The sequence below is a fragment of the Brassica napus genome, chromosome C8 (assembly GCF_020379485.1).
Source record: "Brassica napus cultivar Da-Ae chromosome C8, Da-Ae, whole genome shotgun sequence".
Taxonomy (NCBI): Eukaryota; Viridiplantae; Streptophyta; class Magnoliopsida; order Brassicales; family Brassicaceae; genus Brassica; species Brassica napus.
The window spans coordinates 27,038,965-27,061,079 of record NC_063451.1 but is presented as its reverse complement, the minus strand read 5'-3'; the positions used below and the strand labels follow the sequence as shown (position 1 = coordinate 27,061,079).

The 22,115-nt window shown below is 35.9% G+C and overlaps 4 protein-coding genes across 6 annotated transcripts; 2 read left to right on the top strand and 2 right to left on the bottom strand.

Moving 5' to 3' along the window:
* The first annotated feature begins 116 nt into the window (after positions 1–116).
* LOC106382399 (WEB family protein At1g12150-like) lies at positions 117–2,118 on the top strand. Its single transcript, XM_013822422.3, has 3 exons — positions 117–194; positions 358–541; positions 643–2,118. Exons 2-3 carry the CDS (start codon positions 371–373, stop codon positions 2,116–2,118), a joined length of 1,647 nt encoding a protein of 548 aa, XP_013677876.1. The 5' UTR covers positions 117–194; positions 358–370.
* Positions 2,063–4,175, bottom strand: LOC106382400 (flavin-containing monooxygenase FMO GS-OX5). Its single transcript, XM_013822423.3, has 5 exons — positions 3,575–4,175; positions 3,415–3,485; positions 2,940–3,092; positions 2,647–2,865; positions 2,063–2,562 (listed from the first exon to the last, which is right to left on the bottom strand). The coding sequence occupies exons 1-5, from the start codon at positions 4,116–4,118 to the stop codon at positions 2,203–2,205; spliced, it is 1,347 nt and encodes a 448-aa protein (XP_013677877.1). The 5' UTR covers positions 4,119–4,175; the 3' UTR covers positions 2,063–2,202.
* Positions 4,176–7,398: 3,223 nt separating this feature from the next.
* LOC106382401 lies at positions 7,399–10,085 on the top strand. Of its 3 annotated transcripts, XM_048766366.1 has the most exons (4): positions 7,399–7,851; positions 8,179–8,268; positions 8,353–8,518; positions 8,732–10,085. In XM_048766366.1, the coding sequence occupies exons 3-4, from the start codon at positions 8,402–8,404 to the stop codon at positions 9,833–9,835; spliced, it is 1,221 nt and encodes a 406-aa protein (XP_048622323.1). In that variant the 5' UTR covers positions 7,399–7,851; positions 8,179–8,268; positions 8,353–8,401; the 3' UTR covers positions 9,836–10,085. The 3 variants fall into 3 exon arrangements, with proteins under 3 accessions (XP_048622323.1, XP_048622324.1, XP_013677878.1); XM_048766367.1 differs by having other exon boundaries at positions 7,400–7,851; positions 8,179–8,518; XM_013822424.3 differs by lacking the exon at positions 8,179–8,268 and having other exon boundaries at positions 7,403–7,851.
* A 2,702-nt stretch (positions 10,086–12,787) lies between these two features.
* On the bottom strand, positions 12,788–17,053 carry LOC106382402 (protein NRT1/ PTR FAMILY 6.3). Its single transcript, XM_013822427.3, has 5 exons — positions 16,795–17,053; positions 16,414–16,591; positions 16,289–16,328; positions 15,515–16,089; positions 12,788–13,751 (listed from the first exon to the last, which is right to left on the bottom strand). The coding sequence occupies exons 1-5, from the start codon at positions 16,904–16,906 to the stop codon at positions 12,884–12,886; spliced, it is 1,773 nt and encodes a 590-aa protein (XP_013677881.1). The 5' UTR covers positions 16,907–17,053; the 3' UTR covers positions 12,788–12,883.
* Between the last annotated feature and the right edge of the window lie 5,062 nt (positions 17,054–22,115).

Below are 22,115 nucleotides of genomic sequence, written 5' to 3'. Positions count from 1 at the left end.
GCAGCGACGTGAATGCAGACAGAAGAAAGAAAGGTGTCGTGCCAGTAACTAAGCTTCTAAATATAGATCAGAGAGACAAGAAGGATAATAACCAACCAAAAGTCCCGTAATTATAGAGAACAATGGGTTATATAAGAAGAGGTCAATAGGAAAAAACAACAACGAGGAACACGAAGAAAGAGAAACTAATCAAGGTACGTACATGTCTCCTTTCCTTTCTATCTAATTTTCTCCATTTCATTATATGCAACCTGCATGGATTTTGCATCGTTTATGTAAGAATATGCTGATCATGTTAGGATTGTTATGTCCTTTTGTTTTAGTTTCTTTTATTGATTGACAATGTTTTGCATGCAGGTAGGTGTAGAGAATGGTGAACGTTAGAGTACAACAACAAGGCCCTGAATCTCCGAGGACGTCGGAGGTCGGAGAGATAGACACCAGAGCACCGTTCCAGTCTGTGAAAGCTGCCGTGAGCTTGTTTGGTGAAGTAGTCTCAAGGCAAAGAAGCACTCCAAGAAGGTCTCGCCTTTCCTCTGAGGTAAACTAATCCAACAACAATCATTATAGCCGAATCAAGAACATGTAGTATAATCTTTCTAGATGCCTTGTTTAGCAAGAAACCCTTTTTAAATGTTTCAGAGCGTTACCGACAAAGAAACACAGCTAATGCTAGCCCACAAGCAATTCATCAAGATCAAACAAAAGCTAGACAACGCCGAGATCACAAGATCTCGCGCTCTCTCCGATCTCTCAAAAGCAAAGAAGACAATGGAGGAGCTTAGCAACAAGCTCGAGACCGTTAACAAGTCTAAACAATCCGCTATCGACGCCAAAGAAACCGTCCAACAGCGAGAAGAACAGCTTGAGCATGACAAGTCCCAAGGCTCCTCCCCTCCTCACCACCACGAGCTCGATGTTGCTAGAGAGCAGTATCTCTCCACCACCGTTGAACTCGATGCCGCAAAGCAAAAGCTAAACAAAATCAAACAAAGCTTTGATTCCGCTATGGACTTCAAAGCCACGGCCCTAAACCAAGCCGCTGAGGCTAAACGTGCGATACAAGTAAACTCCGCTAAGGTCAACGAGCTTTCCAAAGAGATCACGGATATGAAAGACGCGATTCATCAGCTCAAGGTGGCGGCCACTCAGAACCAGCAAGAGTACGGCGATATTGTGAAGGAGAAAGATGATTTGAGAGAGTGTTACAAGACGGCGGTTGAGGAGGCGGAGAAGAAGCTACTAGTCTTGAGGAAAGAGTATGAGCCTGAGCTAGCAAGAACTCTTGAAGGCAAGCTTATTGAGACGACCTCGGAGATTGAGAGTTTAAGGGAAGAGATGAAGAAAGCTCATGAGTCTGAAATGAACACGGTTAAAGTTATTACAAACGAGCTGAATGAGGCTACTACGAGGCTGCAAGAGGCCTCTGATGAAGAATGCTCTCTCCGGAGCTTGGTGAATTCTATAAGGATGGAGCTTGAAGAGATGAGAAGAGAAAGCGAAGAGATGGAGAAGAAAGAAGCAGAGAGGTTAGAGGTTGAGGAGAGGAAGAAGGTGGAAGCTCTCAAGGAAGAGAGCTTGAAGCTTGAGGGGATGAAGTTAGAAGCTTTGGGAGCAAGAAACGAAGCTGAAGAGATGAATAGAAAGATAGAGAGTTTGAAGAAAGAAACCGATTCCGCTATGAGAGCTGCGGAGGAAGCTGAAAAGAGACTAGAGATTGTGATAAGAGAAGTGGAACAGGCCAAAGCGGCTGATGAGAAAGTGCGCGAGGAGATGAAGATGATATCTCAGAAGCAAGAGAGCAAGAAACAGGACGAATCATCTTCTTCAAAGATAAAGATCACAGTACTAGAGTATGAAACTTTGAAACGAGGAGCAGGGGAGACAGAGACTGAAACCGAAAAGAAGCTAGCAGATATAGCAGCTGAGCTTGAAGAGATCAACGCAAGAAAAACAGAAGCGGATACTAAACTAGGAGCGAGCCTGAAAGCTATAGAGGAGATGAACCACGCAACGGAGTTGGCTCAGAAGTCAGCAGAGTCAGCAGAAGCGGCAAAGAGCATGGTGGAAAGTGAACTAAACAGATGGCGTCAACAAGAAAATGTACAACATGCTTAGGTCTTACTTCTTAGATTCAATCTGTTATAGAAATATTATTTTGTTCCAAATTAAAAGTATTAAAGACAATAAACTATTCCAACACTAAATCAGCTTCTGTCTCAAGAAATCTTCATAAGCCTCAAGAATGAGATGATCATCGTCCCACTTATCACGGAAAGTGTCTGATTGCGTGGCGAGTCTTCGATACCCGCCGTGTACTTCCTCAGCTCTCCAGTGTTCAACAGGTGGTGCACCGACTTGCTCGGCTATCCAGTTGAGGTAATCAACCTGACACTCACCGAGCTTATGCGTGTATCTCTTGGGAAGCTTGTTAGCATCACGGTTTGCATAGAAGGCGGTGACATCTTCCATCATTTTGTCTTCTGAAGGAAGCGTGACACGGCCAGATAAAACAGCAGCCACCCATTTGCTTTGTAACTCAAACATAAAGAACTGCAATGTCTGTGATTCATAACAAAGAATCTGATTAGGAAACGATGATCAAAGAAGCCACGAAAGAACCGTAGAATGAATGAGAGACTTCACCATCCATGGTAAACCGATGAAGGAAAGCGTTGGAGCAAGAGCAGGAGGAAAGACATGTTTGTAAAGCGGTCCAACACAGTTATCCTCAACGGTTATATAGCTATTGGTATTGAGAAACGGGAAGTGATATTTGTAACCGGTGCAATGCACAATAGTATCAGCTTGTACAACCTTACCATTCTTGAAAATAATCGACCCATCTTTGCGTGCGCTTTCTATCTGCATAAAAACATAAGAATCACATCACTCTCTGATCTTTATTATCTTTCATTTTGGTTCTTTTGTTGTAATACCATAGAGTGAAGCCATAGGTTGTTGGACCCGGGAAGCTTTTCGTATGTCTCAGATGGATTTGATCTAGATGCGATATGGACTTCTTTGGCCACTCCTGTTATGTCCCTGCTTATATCTGATCCACTCGCAAAGTTTCCAATCACTACCACCACCTTTCAAAGATTTCAGACCAAGAATGCAAGATTAATGAATCCACACAATGTATTTAGCAAATCTCAAGAAATGTTAGACGGTAATTAAGCATTTTATAGATGATTATTGATTAGGCTTAAGCCTAGACCAATTTTTTGAACCTCTGGACCGATTTGCCGCAGGCATAGTTTAAACCGATTTTTAGAACATTAATATAAAGATACATTACTAACTACGTTTTTGTATGAAATATAATATAAGAAGTAGAGAATCTAATAAACAATTGTTGAAAAGGACAAATAAATAAAGCGTAAAGGGTTAATAGATTCTGTAAGAACCTACCTGGTCTTTGAATGGATCAGGAACTCTATAGTTATGACTATGGATCTGCTTGCCTGGCCATGAATCTATGCCTAAAGATTTCACATGGATCAAACATGAACTACTTCAAAATCATCAAAAGACAAAGAAAGATTAAGACTTTTAATCAATTAATTATTACCAGGAACATGAGCAACTCGAGGCTCTGTATAGTGTCCATTACACACGACGACAGAATCAAAGATCTCATCTTTGAAGATCCCATCGGAACTTTTTGACCGGATCTCCCATTTTTGCCCTTCAGGCTCAACACAAACCACTTCAGTCTCGAACCGAACCATCTCCTCGAGCTTGAACTCTCTCGCGAAGTCTTGAAGGTAAGCGAGGACTTCGCTGTGACTAGGATACCTTCTCGGGTCCCTGGATCCGTCGTCGTCTCGGGGCACGAAAGGGAAGTCTCTGTAACCCATGCACTCTCTTGGGAGGTTGGTGCGGAGCGAGTCGTAGACGCTGGAGTGGACTATGGTTCGGTTCGGGTCGAGGCTGAGCGGGTCGGGTTCGGTTTGAGGTGTGTACACCCAGAGACCTCCGATTTGTGTGCCGCGCTCGAAGACCACGACGGAGTGTGATTCGCGGCGTAGCTCGCGTGCGGCTGCGAGTCCGGCTGCTCCGGCTCCGATCACTGCCACGTGGAGTGAGTTGATTCTGGTGCATGCGGGTGCCATTTTTTTGTTGTTGAAGAAGTTTGTGGAGTAATGATGACTCTCTGTGCTCGAGTTGGGTTTATATAGGACCGTCTTCAATTTGGATTAAACCGATTGGTCTAAATCTAAACTAAACGCTCAGGGGATGTTTACTTGGGTTCTCAGGGTCTAAGTATAAAAACCGCCTCTTAACTTTAACTAAAAAAAATTAAAAACCGACTCTTAAATAAAAGTTAAAAAACAGTTCTTATATTACGCTAAAACTTCACCTTTACGAATCCCCAATAAACATGCCCATACAATATGAATTAAAATCCAACAGAGAAAAAGTAAACTACAATTGTTCAAAATTTTGTTAGGTTCTAATAGGATTTTGTAAGTTATAAATTTCAAAACTATTAATAAAACAGTCGTATTATAGTTACATTAGAAGAAAAACATGAGGAAAGTATATAATATTAAAACTTTTGAAATACCTTTTTATTCTTTGTTGTCAAGTGCCAATTTACAAATGGATTGTTTTTTGAAAGATTTACACTTTGGGTCATTTTTACTCTTTTATATTTCACTCTTGAACACTTTCAATTAGGTAGTTTCTGCTAACTAAAACCAAAACTATCGTGTATATTCGGTTAACTTTTTGCCGACTAATGGGACCCATTGTCTTCTCTCTCTTATTTTCTTCTTCCTGCAATCTAGGTCTACTGCAATCTCGTTTTTTTCAAGAATTTAACTTTTCAAAAATAATTGTTTCCAAGATTAAATATTAGTTTAATTGAATACATGTGTTAAGGAGAAAAAGAAGGAGAAAGGAGCATAGAGGTGGTTCAGCGAGTCGAGTTGGAGAGAGTCGATCCGACACGAGTTAGGTGAAGCTCGCCACGATGGAGAGAGTCTTACCAGGACAGGTGACACTCGTCACAATGGCTATAATTTAATCAGACGAGGAGCTTGAGGCAAACGATTTGGCCGGAAAGTCGTCCGATAAAGTAGTGGCAGATTTGGCCGAAGAGTAAGCCATCGACGTCATGGGGAACATCGTCAGACTCCGACTCTGCTTTCCGGCGTTGTGACCTTGCCTCTCGCCGTCACGAGCGGCTTAAGAGCATCAATGGCCAAATTTTGTTTTTTTTGCACGTTCACTCCTTTACTTTTTATATATTTTCGTTTCTGACTTATAGTGAAATAAAAAGTCATAATGTGTCTATATATAAAAATAACTCTTGTTTTTTTACAAACAAAACAAAATTTAATTATTAAAAAAAAAATACATTGTAGTATTAATATAAATAATTTTAGAGTCTTCTACCATTGGAGTTGCTCAGCCGGATGGACTATATATCAATTGAAGTATCATTGAATCTTTTCAAATTCAATCCCGTTACTATTCTCCATGCAACTCTGAACTCAGTGTTTGCATTCTATGTTTCATTTGTAATGCTAACGTATTAGGAAATCTTAGTGATTACGAGATCACTTAAAATATACTTTCATGTAACTATTAGAAAAGTTAGCATTAATGTATAAGTTAGGCTTCCTATTCTATTATGTAAAGAACTTGCTAGACAAATTAAGTATTTGTATAAATAAGTCTATTGGCTAAGTTAATAAGACGAGAGAAACTATTATACTACTTAGGTTTCCTCCAAACTTGACATAACGGTTAGTAGTTTTGCATTCTCCGTTTGTTTAAAGTGTAATGTAGCTGTAGCATGGCAAAAAATTTAGCATAGATTCAACATTTTTCGCGGATATGAAATTTGATAGCTTCCTAACGTTTCTTGAAACTTCCATATATCCTTCTAAAATTTAATACAGGTAGCCAGATAAAGGAGAGCCATGGGGCTATGTTGGGCGGGAAGACCTGCTCGTAGAGTGGTCTAACACACTGGTTATCCTCGACGGTCACATGACCTATGCAATGCACTACGGCCTCGGCGTATACGTAGAGGCGGTCTATATAAACCACATATCAAGGGTAAAAAAGAATCATTTGAAAGGATCATATACTTTTGACAAAAACAAAAAAAAACTAAACGAGTAAATGTAGTTCTGGTGATTTTCTCAGCTTTGTTACAGTGGGATGAATCTGTAGATTTGCCATAACGAGAAATAGATGCAACACGGACTTCTTTTGCCATGGCTGCTATGTCCTTGCTAATGTCTCTTCCACCAGCTTGATTTCCTATAAAGATCGTACGACATATATTATAGGTTAGGTAAGACATCAATACATTGTGGGGGATTTGCAGTAAAGATTCTATAGATGGCAAAAGGCAAAAGCTGGAAGCTGGGCCACAAATCATCTACTGTCTCAGAACTATGTTTGGTCCTCTTTCCTCAACCCACACAGATCTGACCACTACACGACAACTGCAACAAAAACTCTATTTTTAATTCTTTTCTCATTTCAGTTTAATTTAAATATAATTTTAATTATATCTCTCCCTCTACGGCTAAAATGACTACTATTACGGACGGTCAGTTGTCATTAAATGACTAAACAAAACCCCTGTTCAAAAATTTGCTACGCGCTATCCATGCCGCAATCCTGAACCTAACGGAAAATCGGTGATTAAGGCGGGATTAATCGGGAATTAATTTTATGTATGTTTGGTATATATATTATTATTTGTCCAAACATTACAAGATTTCACCGTAGTCTATTGGTCGGGAGTCTTATATATAAGCAGGAGACCCGGGTTCGAGGCGAGGTCTTATATATTTTATTATTTTTTCATTTTTTTCTTTAATGAATGCACATTTACTATACTACCCTCGTGTTCTTTCTTTTATCAGTCGCTCAAGAACCCTAGTTCTGCGTTTTTCAACCTTTTTTTTCACGATTCCTCTACGTTTTCACTGATTTTTATGATATTTATGCCTAGTTATGATAGATTCACAGCGAAACTTATGATTTTGTGCTTACAATTTAGAAAAATCAAACTTTTTGTAAAGAATCCGATTTTTTGGACGAATTGGGGCAAAACGCTACGGTAGTTTACCGATTCACGTTTAATCGCCGATTAAGCGGTCGTCGCGGGCGCGTCTTAGAACAGGGAACAAAACCCATTGGATAATAATTATGGAAAAAAGCGAGGAATCCTAAACACACCCAAAAATCTTTGTCAATAATAATAACCAAAACATAAAAGTTCATATTAATCTCAGAAAAAGATATCTCTCTGACGTTGCACACTAACTAAAAGCATCTCATCCATAAAATATTCATTTTATTTTTCTCCATATATACGCTAATATCATTAATTAACAATATAATCAATTTTAAAAGATTTGAATAACTCATAAAATAACATAGACCTCATAAATTTATATTAATTTTTTACTATTTTATACCAGTTGGATATTTGTTAGAAATATGGAATGAATATATTGTATACTATGGCCTTGTTTTATAAATATATACCAGTTGAAAAAAAAAGAATATATGGAATGGAAATATTCTGAAACTCCCTCTCTCTCTCTCTCTCTCTATTAAAAGAGTCTCTCCTCTTCTCTCTCTGTCTCTCTCGCTCCTCATGATCGAAATTTTTTATATTTAGAAATGGTATGTGATAGTTACAGATACACGTTAAACGTGTGTAGTATAATCTATCTATATTGATGGAGACAATAACCATTAGAATCTGACCTATGGATCTCATTTCCTCTTGAGATACTTTTCTCTCTCTCTCAGTTTTTTCCGTCTCCCAGATCTGCTTACCATTGGAAAGCTTCAAGCTATTTGTTACAGGTAATTTCGTTATTTAATAAAAACAATTTTATTCATTCATTGAATTATTAGATTTATATATATATAATTATATATATATATATTTAGTTTTTATTATCAAAAGTCGAAGTTGTAGTAGTACTATGTTTTTGTTCGTCATGAAGTTGATGCTTTTACCTTTTTCCCCTTTATAGTTCTCTCTAATGGTTGAATTCGGATTTAGGAAAAAATTATATACCTACTTTGTATATCTCTATTAATGTGAATAACGAATCCTTTGCTATATATGGTGTTCTTTTTTTGGAAATCTTGTAATGGAAAGCGTTACTTATTTGCATGTCTATGGAGGTTTTTTCGTGTGTGTGTGTGTGGACTGTGGATAACCAGTATAATAGGACTAATTAGCAGATGCTCATGTAGCTAATTTCTTGTTGGAAGGTCAGTGTTGATCCTGTTTGATTTTGACGTATTCATCTCAGTTTTACCGTTTCTGTGTATGCCGTGTGTTCGCATTTTTGATAGGGACGAACGAACCACAGAATAAAAGAGTTAGATCATCGACCAAGGTGCCATGTACTTCTTTGGTTTGTCCAAAGAGGAAGTGTTGTCACAGAAACAACATGTTGCATCACATAAAGAGACTTTAAAGCAGAATCCAATGAGTACAGTCACTCTGTTTGGGAGACAGGTAAAGATTGTGTGGCTTATTCAGATTCTAGTTTTGTCTAAGTCTTGACTTTTTAGATGTTTCTTAGGGTCCAAATGGTAACATGCCGCGGTTTTAATAGTTACAAAAAGTATAAATATACATATGTATAAATTTTGTTAATGTTCAATGAGGTGCGGTCACCATTTGGAGCTTTAATTATCAAACAGTTAGTTGATAAAGTTTTCTTTTCAGGTGTTTCCGGTTAAAAGCTCACCTAAGCTGCTGATGAGAGATATCGATCTTCGTCTTCCTGCAGATCACTACGCTTATAATACCACTGTAGATATGGGATTTCATTCAGAGTTTGAAGCTAACAAGGAGAAAGATGCAGCACTAGCCACAACTTGGAGTGGCAAGAGAGACCCAAAAATTATTATTGACCTTGAGGAGCCTCCCACAACAGAGCAGGCAGATTCTGTTAGCTATGAACCGTCATTCTTGGCTGATGGGATCAGCTCAAACATAGTGGATATGGAGTCAGGTTTACTGGACCTTAACAGAACCCCACCGGATGATGAGTTAGTCTCCGAGCCTCATTACTCTTTCTTACAAGACCTGAACTGTCCGTACATTGAAGAGAAAGAAACTAGCTGCGAGAAGAGCGGAGTAGATGATGATCCTACTACGCCTCTTTGCTCTTCTAAATGCCAAAACGTCCATGAAAAAGAGGGTACAGCATCTCCAGCTTCATATACTTCTTGCTGCACCACTGAAAACAACTTAAGAACTCAAACACTGGATCCTTCTTGCTGTACACGGCTTGAGTTTCCTGCTACGGAAGTCTTACCGGAGAACGAACGTTGTAACGAGGAGGAAGAGTTCTCTGAAGCTATTCAAACGGCAGCTGAATCATTAGTCCACATATCAGCAGTTTCATGTCAAGTGAGAACCAATAGCTCATCTCAAGATCAAGATTTGGAATGTTGTTCATGCGATTCATATGAGCTACACACATTAGGTCTAAGTGAAACCAACATGGAAGAAGACTTATGTGTGTCATCAATGGCTCTAGATGAGATCAATAACATGAAAAGAGATAACAACAAAGAGATTGGACTCAAGCTGAGAAGAGGGAGGAGAATGAAGAACTTCCAGAAGGAGATACTCCCGAGCTTAACTTCTCTCTCTAGGCACGAGATACGCGAAGACATTAACATCTTGGAAGCAGTTTTGAGATCAAGAGAGTACAAGAAGATGCAGGGGAAAGCTAAAGATGTCAAATTAGGAGCAAACCAGAGAAACAAACGTCCAGTTTCACAGAGGTACGTTGGTAAAAGAAGGCGAAAACATGAATGATTGCTCCATTGTGTAATGTTTTAAAAGTCTATGTTGTTCAAGTATTTTTATTTAGATTATGGCATTGATTATGGATAAGAAGTTATAGATAGTAAGCTGATGACATTCTCATTCTCTCTCAAAATGTTACTTAAAGGGTCTACTGGTGTCAGACCTGACTGCTGTTGTGCATTAACGATTTGTTAGGGGTCAACTGAAATGTTCTTGTTGGAATCTTGGAACACAGTTTGTATTCAACAACTTTAACTGACTTTTAGGGCCGTAGCCCATTTAGATTAAAGGCCTCAAATATATTAATCATTACTTTTTCAAGTTGTGGTTGTAGTTATTAGGAATAGACTTGTTGCCGTCTTCACGTCAAGTTAGTCTCTATTTGACTTTCAAGTTAGTGAAGTGTTCTGGCCGACCGTGTTGATTCTGCCACTTCGGGTTTGTTGTCTTCATGCATGTTTTAATAATGAGTGGTTTATCTTTTGTATGTGTACTTCATTTCACATATTTTTGTGTTTCCTGATAAGTTAAAAGTATTATGTTAATCATATATCTTGGGGACTAAAATGGACTAAACACTAATTAGTTAGTGATCTTTTTTTTTTTGAAATAGACTAAACACTAATTAGTTAGTGATCAAGTTTAATATTTCTTTCGTTTATTGTAAGTGTCAAGAAAATATAGTATTTGACTCAATAAACTAAGAGAAAAAGACAAAAATAGCACTAAATCAAGTTTATGTTCTCAAACTAGCACTCAAGGTCAAAAGTCACAAAAATAGCACTTAATGTTTTATCAAAAGTCACAAACTTAGGGTTTATAGTTAAAGGGTGGGGTTTAGGATTTAGGGTTTAGGGTTTAGGGTTTAGGGTTTAGAGTTTAGAGTTTAGGGTTTAGATTTTAGGGTTTAGGGTTTAGGGTTTAGGGTTTAGGGTTTAGGGTTTAGAGTTTATAGTTTAGGGTTTAGAGTTTAGGGTTTAGGGTTTATGGTTTAGGGTTTAGGGTTTAGAGTTTAGGGTTTAGGGTTTAGGGTTTAGGGTTTAGGGTTTAGAGTTGAGAAATGAGGTTTTGGGGATAAGATTTCAAATTTTGAAAAATAAAAAAATTAAAATTTTCAAAGGATAAACTTAGAAAGGTGTTATTTTGGTCATTTTAGTTTTTGAGTGCTATTTTTGTGATATAAAACTTAGAAAGATGTTATTTTGGAGATTTGCCCATAAACTAATACTATGGTATTATTTCATTAATTCCTATGAAAAATTGGGAACTTTATTTCTTATTCACTAATTCATCTTTGTTCATGCTAATTTTTTTGAGTTTTTCCCTAATTCTGATTTATTTTACTACTATAAAGGATTTATACTGATGTCTAGTTTGATGCAATATTTTTACATGAATTTTTATTTTATCAAGAGATATATTTGTATTCATGTAAAAATTCAGCTCTGTTTGTGACACTGACACCTGATAATATTTTAATTTAACGAACAAGAAAATAGTAGATGCCAAAGAGGAATCTGGAGAATCTACGCTACAATAATTGAGTTAGTTCATGCCAAAACCAATGAAAAGATAAAAGCAAAAAGTTATTTCTTCCCCCACCCTCTCATGTCGTTTATAAGTCAAAGAAAGACACATTAAATAGTAGTACTAGTGTTCTTAGACCAAAAGTTCATGATTACTTCTCTGTAATTGGTTCATATAGTTCCTAGATTCAAAAAGTCTCATTTCAACATTATTGCTCCTCGACAATCATTACAGTAAATCAGACTACTAAGTTATAATAATAATATCTCTTCCTAAGATATTTTCTTTTTCTTTTTTTGGATACCCCTAAGATATTTTCTATTTTGTTCTTTAAGATGGTTGTCAATAGAGATCTTGTCAATATAACGGAACATATCTACTGGGAAGAGTGAACCAATATTATTGAAATATATGACGCATGGGAAAAAGAGAAAATCTATTGTGAAGAGAGATCATCAAGAAAATTTATCCCAAAAAAAATTAGAAATCTCCAATTCTAAACTAGATATACTGATATTCAGAACAAACAAAATACGTGATTCATTATATTTTGAGAAAACAAATATTTTATGCAAGTAAAAGTAAGAAAATGAAAACTAGTTGAATTCATTGTTGGAAGAAATGGAGTTTAGTTTATCAATCGATGGATTTGATACCTCTCAGGATATACACTTCCAGCTCAATCCAAAATAGCTGATGGTTGGAAGAAATGGAGTTTAGTTTATCAATCGATAGATTTGATTATATAGACAAGTATGGAGTTGATATAATTGATGTCCACGCCTGAAGTGATCTATATACATATGTCCAATCTCAGACTTTAAAGCTACATGATTTGGGTGTGGGGGGGGGGGTGGGGTGGGGATATTTGAGAAATCATAATATTAAATTATCATTTTGCATCCTAAAACTAGATAAAAGTGGGGAGACAGCTGTTAGACAGACAAACGTGCGCAGAACATTCCTTACTATTTTATATCGTAAGCATATAGATATATTGCAAAAAAATATACGCTCAAATTGGAAAACTTTTACTTTTATCCCTTACTCCATTGCAAAAGAATAGCTTCTTTTTTTGGAAGAAACAGACAACTTGAAATTTAAACAAAAGATGTTAATTGCGTTAAATCTAGAAATTTTACAGTGTAGAACTTTAACCTTTATCCCTTATCGGTAGGTCCCTTAGAGCATGATTAACCCCACCTCTTAAGTGGGTTCTTAAGAGGTGGGTCCCACAATTTTTTCTACAACCTCCTCTTCCTTTTCCAAGAGGCAAGTTTGGTGGGTTCTTGTACTGTTCGCGGGCCCCACTGACACATGGCATCCCGCGATTGGTTCGTTTTTAATTTTTAAAAAAAAAAAAAAAAAAATAAGAACTCAAATGGGGTTTTAAGGGTTAATGATGCTCATATTTGTCGACTCGGAAACAAGAGGTAACTGCGAAAATCATTATAATATATATTATAAATTTAATAAATCAAAACCAAATGCGTACATATGTTCACAATATTCATCATCGTCGGATCATGATCATGCATGACCCATGGGAATATCCCTCTCATCTTCCAACTCAATCCCGAGCTCTGCTAGTCTCTTGTCCTTGTAAACGTACCACTTCGAGAAAACGAGGAAAATAAGGAAGTTCAAGAAAACAACTACGGCCACAAGCCAGTAGAAATTGTATAGACGACCCTTGTTGAGATCATCAGCGATCCATGGATGAGCTTTATCGGTGAATTTCTCAACGATAGTCACGAGAACCGAGCTGAAGAAGAACCCTAACGCTAATGTGCTCAGTAATAGACCCGTGCTCATCGTTTTCATACCTTTAGGACACTCTCTCAAGAAGAAATCTAATTGTCCCGTGTAGATCAACGCCTCTCCAATACCAACGATAAGGTATTGTGGGATGAGTAGATAAAACCCTAGAGGAAGCGTTTTGACTGTTGGACCATGGGAATGTGCGGTTCTAAGACGTTTGATCTCTACCAAAGCAGCTACGGCCATACCCATGGCTGCGAGTATGAGACCTAGACCAATGCGTTGAAGTGATCTTAGACCTTGTGGGTAGTTGAATAGCTTTTTGCATAGGGGAATGGCGACACGGTCGTAGAGTGCGGTGGTTAAGAGGAGGCCACCGACATAGAATACGGCCATCGAAGCTGGAGGGATCTCAAAGCTCCCAATGTGACGGTCCATCGTCTCGGATTGTGCGACTGATAATGTCGTTAATTGAGCATGTACGGTCCAAAAGAGGATGCATGTTGCCCAAATTGGTAACATCCGTACGATTTGTTTTACTTCCTCAACATCGGTTAGTGTTGAAAGTGTCCATTTGTTGAATACGTTTTGGGTCATTGCCGTTTCTTGGTTCTTTATTGCTGCCTTGTCTAACGAACTGTAGCATCAAAAATTATATAAAGAATGGTTAGAATATATATATTATTATTTTTAATAGAGAAAAATGCATTGCTGGATAAAGGATAAATGTGGTTAAAAATAATTTATGGAAATTGCGTTGACGATTATAGATATTTTATTTATTTTGTATGTTCTTGTTGACACATCCTCCCTAAGCATCGAATCAACATGATATGGAGAAATTTACGTGAAATCTTTTCAAGATGATATGCCCTTCACAAATGGCAAAAAACATGCACATAAAAATTGTTTTTGAAGGAAAGTAAACAAATAAATTAAATAAGGAAAAAGGTGTAAAAGGTAAGGAAGTTTTCAAAAGTTTTGAGTACACTAAGAAATACCCAAAATAGACAAATTGAATGAAGCAATTAGCACGCAAATCACGTGACCAGGGGTTCTAAACGTCTAAAGTCTAAATTTGGGTCTGTCCCGGTGGAGGTGTAAAGTAGTGGAGGTCTTACGACACGAAACGTGATTGTTCTGGATACAAGACAAAACAACTGTCTCCCTAACTTGTCGTTTCTTTCTTCTTATTTATTTAGTTTTTTTTTTTTTTTGAAAAAGCATTTATTTAGTTTTATTATTAGGAGAAATTCAAGTATCTAGAGATGGTAAAAAGATTCTCTACAAATTATCTGGAACTACAAGTAATTTGATTCCTATGGATTCTTGTGTCTATCTAGGGATTGATGCATAAAAAGATACTGTACTTAAGTGGGACGTCACGAGTCAGGTATATGAATATATCTATGTGCGTATTTTTTAGTTTTGTAGCAGGAGAATCTGTTGATAATAATAATACTATATTAGTAAAATAAAACAAACTGAAATATGTTATTTGATTTTTACCAAAGCTTGTGCCTAAAGCTACTCTCTTTCGTAATGACCAAATAATCTAACAGTGGGTGTAAAAGTTGCTAAGATCATTTATAGGTAAAACTAGACGAGCAAATCTTTACGAGAAAATGTTGAACTTGGCGTGCTATATCTAACGTAAGTACACACATGAAAATAAAAATCCAATAAATATTGTCATTAGCTGTAAAATCCACGTCCTGGACCAGATTCGTTGTATGGTCGAGTAATAATATTATTATTATGATAATAATTTATTTTCCCATAACAAGAGACAAGTGAATATAATCAAGCCTTTTTAATTGGATTCTAATGCCAAGTAGGCATATAATGAAAAAATGTGTGGTCCCCCTTTAATAAAAGGACACGAGCTTTTTGAGTTATTTCTCACCCAGACAGCCCCACTTTTAATTTCACATTTCTCAAGTCTATTCCATCACATTCAATTAACCAACCCATAGGCCACACCTCAATTATTTGAAACAAACCCTTGTAGTTAAATACTCCCTCCGGATTTGAATATATGATGTTTAAAGTTGTGCACACGTATTAAGAGAAATTAAATACTTACTTATATCAAATACTTTTTGGTTTTACTTTTAGTTAGTTTAAACATTTATTTGAATCCCAATAAAATTCAACCACTTATATTTTTTACATTTTATTTTAAAAGCAAAATGCATTAATGAAAAGTAGAACATCATACATTTGTATACAAGAAAAAAAAACTAAAACATAGTATATTCAAATCCGGAGGGAGTATAGAATTGTCAAATTTGAATCGAATCTTTTTGAAAAATAACCTTGGGGGAATCGTCAGTGTGATTTTTATGTTAGTAAACTGTTAAATTTTTATTGACAAAAATAAGCTAATAGAAATCGTACCGGAATTGTTTGGTATGCGGCAGCTTTTGTTTACTCTTCATCGCGCCTTCCCCCGCAATAACATCGTCCAAGTCGTATAGAAACGACGGATCCGACGGCAACTCTAGCCTTCTATTCCTCCACGCCGCCACAATAACCGTCGCAACTTGTGTCATGGGGCTACCGATCAACTTCTTGAAACGGTAGCGGTTTGTACCGGCCAAGAACACGCTTAGTGCAAGCACGATAGACAACGCGCAAATACCATATCCCCATTTGCGTCCAACATCGTCTTGTATGTAGACAAGGACCGTCACGGCACAAAGAGAGCCAACGTTGATACAAAAGAAGAAGCGATTGAAGAAATATGTCATTTGTGACTGTTCTTTTGGTTCAGTCTCATCGAATTGGTCTGAACCGAAACCAGATACGCTTGCCTTCACACCTCCGGTTCCTAGGGCCGTGAGGTATAACGCTAAGTATAGAACCGTCAGCTGTATTCCACTCGCTTGTACGCAATGAGACGACGTTGTCGGGTTGCATCTTGGTGGTCTAAGTCCCGGTATGATAGTTGAGAGGGTTAAGATAGAAACACCCTAATAGTCAAAATCATAACATATATATTAATTTCTTTTTTTGAATGAACGTATATATTAATCTTTTGGGAAACTGTACAAAAATAAAGGCTAGTCGTTTACTATATTTATCTTTGTATTAGACTAGTCAATATTTATGATTCTTCATAATCTTGGCTATAGTTTTGAGCAAGGCGAAAGGGACGTCTAAGGTCCTTACCGTGGCTTGGATTGCTGCGAATATGGCAATCGTTAGGTACCTATATGAATCAAAAATAATAATTATTATTGAAGAATTAACATGAGCAAAAAAGGGTAATGATCTCATTTAAACTATAGACAAACCGTCCGAGAAAGGTGTCAGCTATGAAGCCACCTAGGAGACAGAGCATGAACGAAGTTCCGAGGAAGTTGGTGACGGTGTTAGCTGCCGTTGCATTGCCTAGATGCATAGTCCCCGTCAAATACGTCACCAGATTAACGCCGATACCTAACGTCGTCAGCCTCTCCACCGCCTCAATACCTTCAAATAATTAAGAAAAAAAGTTAGAGATTTCGAGTATAAAATGGAAAATAAATAAACACAAACAAGAAAACAACTCCAACCCATTTCGAATAAAACTACAACAAACGGCCACAAGATATTCAAATTCTTTTTCACTGGTATATATATATACACCGTTGTAGTCTTTTTCTAGAACTTCAACTGTATGTGATTATACTTACAGAGAATCATCGCGGCGCTGGCCCATCCACCGGTTTTAGAGCGATCGGCAGGGCGGCCTTGGAAGTCCCAAGCATCTAGAAGGGTTTGAGATTTAGTTTCAGGAAGAGACATATCTTGAGGATGGACGAAAGGTTTTTGCAAGTTGGGCGAGGGGTTATGGGGATATTGGTTGTGTGGTCAATTACAAGCAAAGAGAAAAAGGCTGTTTTGTTTTTGAGCTTTTGGTTTCTTTTGTGTTATCAAATGTGTTCATCTGTGGATTCTTGATACCTCTATTTATAGTGGGAAACTTCGCAATATTATATTTGGGTTCGAATTTTCTTATACATAAAATAAAAAAAATGGAAGAAAATAGTGGCACACGCGGGACTCTGATGAGTGTTGTTTGATTCGGGAGAGCCCAAAGCCAAATATTACCACTTCCTCTTACTTTGGAACTGTGGGTGTGAACTTTTAAGTGAAAAGTCATTGGTCATTTTGTCAGTGACTCAATGGCATCAGGCGCATCAATTTTACACACCATCATGAGCTATTATTATGTTTCTAAAGAATGGGGGAGAATAAATATGCGAAGAAAAAAAAAGTGTTGCTAAATATTACTTTCCCTATTTCAGTTTAATTGTCGTTGTAAAGTAAAATTTTTGTTTTAGAATAAGTTTCATTTTATAATTTTAATGGAAAATTTATTAATCATATTATCCATTTTATTTTTTTATTGGTTGAAATATGGTTAGGTGTATAGATAATATAATTTTATTTTAAAAATATACAAAATTAAATGTTTTTTTAATCTTTGTGCATAAACCTAAAACGAAATAATTGGTTGAGGAGTTACTTATTTTGGTGGAAATGACATATTTTGGGTTTTTCTTCTGAGCTATGGAAAATAACTAAAAACTAGATTTTGATCCGCGCTTAAAAAGTGCGGGTTTATTTTCAAAATTAAATAAATTCTTCTTATATAATTTATATATAAGATAATGTATAGGTTTGTGTACATTTACCGGGTGCACTGAACCATATCAAACTGAAAAAAAAAACAAAACAAAATTAATCTGAATTTCATAAATAACCGAACATATCCTATACTTTTAGAATCGAAAAATATAAATCGAACTGAGAACCAAATGAGTACTTAAAATTTTAAAATATTAATTATATTCCTATAAATATTAATTATATTTAACTTCTAGATAACCAAATATCCTAAAAATACTATTTATAAACTAAATTATGCAAAAAAAAATTAGTGACTCAAATATTTTTATTCAAATAATTAATAGTTAATTATTTATCCTATATTTTTTTCCAAACAACTTAAACTACCCGATTTAAAGCGTAAGATATTTTACATTTGTGAAAATTCAATAAAACGTATCATATGCATTGTTAGAATTTGTAAATTAAATAAATATGTTATATTTAAACCAATATCTTTTTTACTAATTCCATTTAAATCTCTAACCCGTTTAGAACCATTTGATATTTTTATGATAATATTAATCATTTAGTTCATATATAAGAATGTAAGATCAAATCTTAATAATTGATTGTATGTAATTAATTAAATTAATGTTTCATAATTGAATAGTTGACATTAAGGTTTTTAGTTTCCAATTCATGTAAAAATGAAAAAAAAATTGTTATACATCATAGGATTCTCCATTACAATCTATATTAAAAATAACTTAACCATTGAAATTTTTATGGGCTTTTTGCAGAATTGACCTATAACTTAAAGTCAAACACAAAAATAACCTCTTTTTTTTTTTGAAAATTGGTTTTGCCCTATTCACCCCACAAGTTCATATAATTTACGAAAATGCCATCAATTTTTTTTTTCTTTTTTTTTCGAAAATGACATTTTTACTCTCTCACCCTCATCATTTTCAAGTAATTACAAGATTGCCATTGTCATCAATACCACAACCACCATGAACAACCAACTTGAAGCTCTTAATGCTCCCAAAATTGATTTACCCTTCTTCTTTTTCCATTCTTGTGAACTAAACACAACATATCTCTCACTTTCTCTCCACAATGAGCTAAAAAAACCCAAGATTTTGATTCTAAATTTTTTATGGTTCATAAAGTCATAGAAGCTAACGATTCTGGGTGGGTTACTTTCGTTTGTGATTCTGTGTGCTTGGAGAAGCCTTATGTATGCTAAGGAACTTATCTCACCAATTTAAGGTATGACATCGAGTTTTTTTCCAGATCTGTTCGTCAGACGACTTACTTCGGAAGTCGTCTGGCTGTAGACAACTTACCTGGAAGTCGTCTGGTCAACGCAGAGGTTATTTTTGCAATTGACTTTGAAATCTGTAACCTGAGACGACTGAAAGTTAAGTCGTCTGTTTTTGTTTGGTTTCAAAAAAATTTCCAAAGAACCTGGACGACTTACATTTCAGTCGTCATAGGTTAGTTTTGCATTTGACTGGATAATTTCAGAAGTTTGACTTCCCCAGACGACTTACATTTCAGTCGTCTGGCGAAAATTAAAATAATAATATTTTTTAAAAGTAGACGACTTACAGTTAAGTCGTCATAGGTTAGTTTTGCAATTGAAAAAAAAAACTTCAAAATTTAATTATACACAGACGACTTATAATTCAGTCGTCCACGAGACGACTTACTTGTAAGTCGTCCAGGATTTTTTTCCGAGATTCTGGTCAAACCTCGTAAATCCTGGACGGCTTACATTTCAGTCGTCTCGTGGACGACTGAATTATAGTCGTCTGTATATAATTAAATCTTGAAGTTTTTTTTTTTCAATTGCAAAACTAACCTATGACGACTTAACTGTAAGTCGTCTACTTTTTAAAAAATATTATTATTTTAATTTTCACTAGATGACTGAAATGTCAGTCGTCCAGAAAAGTCAAACTTCTGAAATAATCCAGTCAAATGCAAAACTAACCTATGACGACTGAAATGTAAGTCGTCTAGCTTTTTTGGAGTTTTTTTTTTAGCCAAACAATAGTAGACGACTTATTTTTCAGTCGTCCGAAATAACAGATTTCAAAGTCAATTGCAAAAATAACCTCTGCGTTGACCAGACGACGTATAGTTTAGTCGTCTGGACAACTTAGATTGAAGTCGTCCGCGTCTTCTCCGCTAGTTTTTAAGTCTTCTACGTTAGTTTTTGAATAACTTGTATTTTTAAGAGTGATAAGTAACTTCATGATATGTAAAACTCATATTTACAAAATATGTTCTCTCCCTTAGTTTTACTAAATTTGACAAAGTTTTTCAACGTAAACTTATAATAAAATATGATATGCTTTGACTAGTTACTATTGTTTGTTTCCATCTCTTAAGTATTATTGTTATAGACAATAATGATGACTATTGTTATGAGTTGGAAGAAGGGTTAAAATGCTTCTTAAAATGTTGTATCAATATAAAGCTACCAACATTCTTGTTTATTAAGATGAGAAAAAGGCCATTGGAGTTTATTATTGCATATGAGAGATCCAAAGATAAGAAAAAGGCTACTGAAATCTATTATTTCATTGATTTGTAAATGTGTAAACACATTGTTAGCACATTTAATACATCTTGGAAAACATTATTACTGATTTTACAAAAAATTCACAACTAAAAGAGTAGACATGCAATTCACAAAACAGACCACAAACAAAACTATTATAGATCATTCCTCTACAAAGACAAGCTTGGATTCCACTTGAGTAGACAAGACCACACGACTTTTAAGAAGTCCAGGCGACTTCTAAGAAGTCCAGACGACTTCCAGGAAGTTCAGACGACTTTGTCAGAAGACTTTTAGGAAGTTCAGACGACTTCCAGACGACTTTACAGGAAGTCCAGACGACTTTACAGGAAGTCCAGACGACTTTGTCAGAAGACTTCCAAGAAGTCCAGACGACTTCCAGACGACTTCCAGACGACTAACAGGTAAGTCATCCCAGAAGTCTTCCAGATCTGAAAAACCTGCATATTAAATCCAGATCTGAAAAACCTGCATATCCAAAAACGTTCAAATGGCTTAAAAACAGAAAAAATGAGTGAAAGATTAGATAAATCTACATTTACAGAACACACAAAAATACATATCTAAAAATAATAGATATACCTTTAAATTAGTGGAAGATGAGTACCATCTAATTAAAAACCTGCAAAAAAGATAGATTAGTAAGAAAGACATGAGACAAAACTGAAAAATTCATATAAAGTTTGGTGTTTTCAAGTCAAAGAGATTAGAGTGGGTTTGGAGAGTTTTAGTTTGGGAAAAAAGTAAGAACTTTATACAACAAGAAGTTACCAAATAAAGAAAAATCAAACATAAGAACTTACCAAAACGCTCAGATCTATTATGAAAGGGAGACTTCGTCAGAAGACTTCCATGAAGTCCAGACGACTTCCTGGAAGTCCAGACGACTTCCTTGAAGTCCAGACGACTTCCTGGAAGTCCAGACGACTTCCTTGAAGTCCAGACGACTTTCTGGAAGTCCAGACGACTTTGTCAGAAGACTTCCAAGAAGTCCAGACGACTTCCAGACGACTTCCAGACGACTAACAGGTAAGTCGTCCAAGAAGTCTTCCAGATCTGAAAAACCTGCATATCAAATCCAGATCTGAAAAACCTGCATATCCAAAAACGTTCAAATGACTTAAAAATAGAGAAAATGAGTGGAAGATTAGATAAATCTACATTTATAGAACACACAAAAATACATATCTAAAATTAATAGATTTACCTTTAAATTAGTGGAAGATGAGTACCATTTGATTAAAAACCTGCAAAAGAGATAGATTAGTAAGAAATACATGAGACAAAACTGAAAAATTCATATAAAGTTTGGTGTTTTCAAGTCAAAGAGATTAGAGAGAGGTTGGAGAGTTTTAGAATGATGAACATTACATTTTTGTTGCAGCCATTTGAGAGGAGGAGAGAGAATGTGTAAATTTTTCTTTATATAGGGAGACAAAAAATCCAATTAGGTTAAATATTTTTGACTCAGACGACTTCCTGGACGACTTACATTTCAGTCGTCTGGTGAAGAAATTAAAACAGACGACTTACATGTAAGTCGTCCAGAAGAGTTTAATATTTTTAGCGGGAAATTAAATATTTTTAGCGGGAAACTAAAATAGAAGACTTTCCAGACGACTTACAAGTAAGTCGTCTGGTTTAAATTATTTAAGCGGGAAAATAATTTTTTTAAGAAATTTTAGGCGGGAATATTTGGACGACTTACATGTAAGTCATTTGTTTTAATTTCTTCACCAGACGACTGAAATGTAAGTCGTCCGAGTAAATTATTCAACAGACGACTGAAATATACGTCGTCCGAGT

Excerpts from the sequence above, each read along its gene's own strand:
- LOC106382402 (XM_013822427.3), bottom strand. The coding sequence starts at position 16,906 with ATGTCTCTTCCTGAAACTAAATCTCAAACCCTTCTAGATGCTTGGGAC. Across the intron at positions 16,592-16,794 it reads CAGCGCCGCGATGATTCTCT|GTATTGAGGCGGTGGAGAGG; the intron begins GTAAGTATAATC and ends AATTATTTGAAG. Across the intron at positions 16,090-16,288 it reads TCGCAGCAATCCAAGCCACG|GGTGTTTCTATCTTAACCCT; the intron begins GTAAGGACCTTA and ends TTTGACTATTAG.
- LOC106382401 (XM_048766366.1), top strand. The coding sequence starts at position 8,402 with ATGTACTTCTTTGGTTTGTCCAAAGAGGAAGTGTTGTCACAGAAACAA. Across the intron at positions 8,519-8,731 it reads TCACTCTGTTTGGGAGACAG|GTGTTTCCGGTTAAAAGCTC; the intron begins GTAAAGATTGTG and ends TTTTCTTTTCAG.
- LOC106382400 (XM_013822423.3), bottom strand. The coding sequence starts at position 4,118 with ATGGCACCCGCATGCACCAGAATCAACTCACTCCACGTGGCAGTGATC. Across the intron at positions 2,866-2,939 it reads ACCTATGGCTTCACTCTATG|ATAGAAAGCGCACGCAAAGA; the intron begins GTATTACAACAA and ends GTTTTTATGCAG. Across the intron at positions 2,563-2,646 it reads TCATCGGTTTACCATGGATG|ACATTGCAGTTCTTTATGTT; the intron begins GTGAAGTCTCTC and ends TATGAATCACAG.
- LOC106382399 (XM_013822422.3), top strand. The coding sequence starts at position 371 with ATGGTGAACGTTAGAGTACAACAACAAGGCCCTGAATCTCCGAGGACG. Across the intron at positions 542-642 it reads GGTCTCGCCTTTCCTCTGAG|AGCGTTACCGACAAAGAAAC; the intron begins GTAAACTAATCC and ends TAAATGTTTCAG.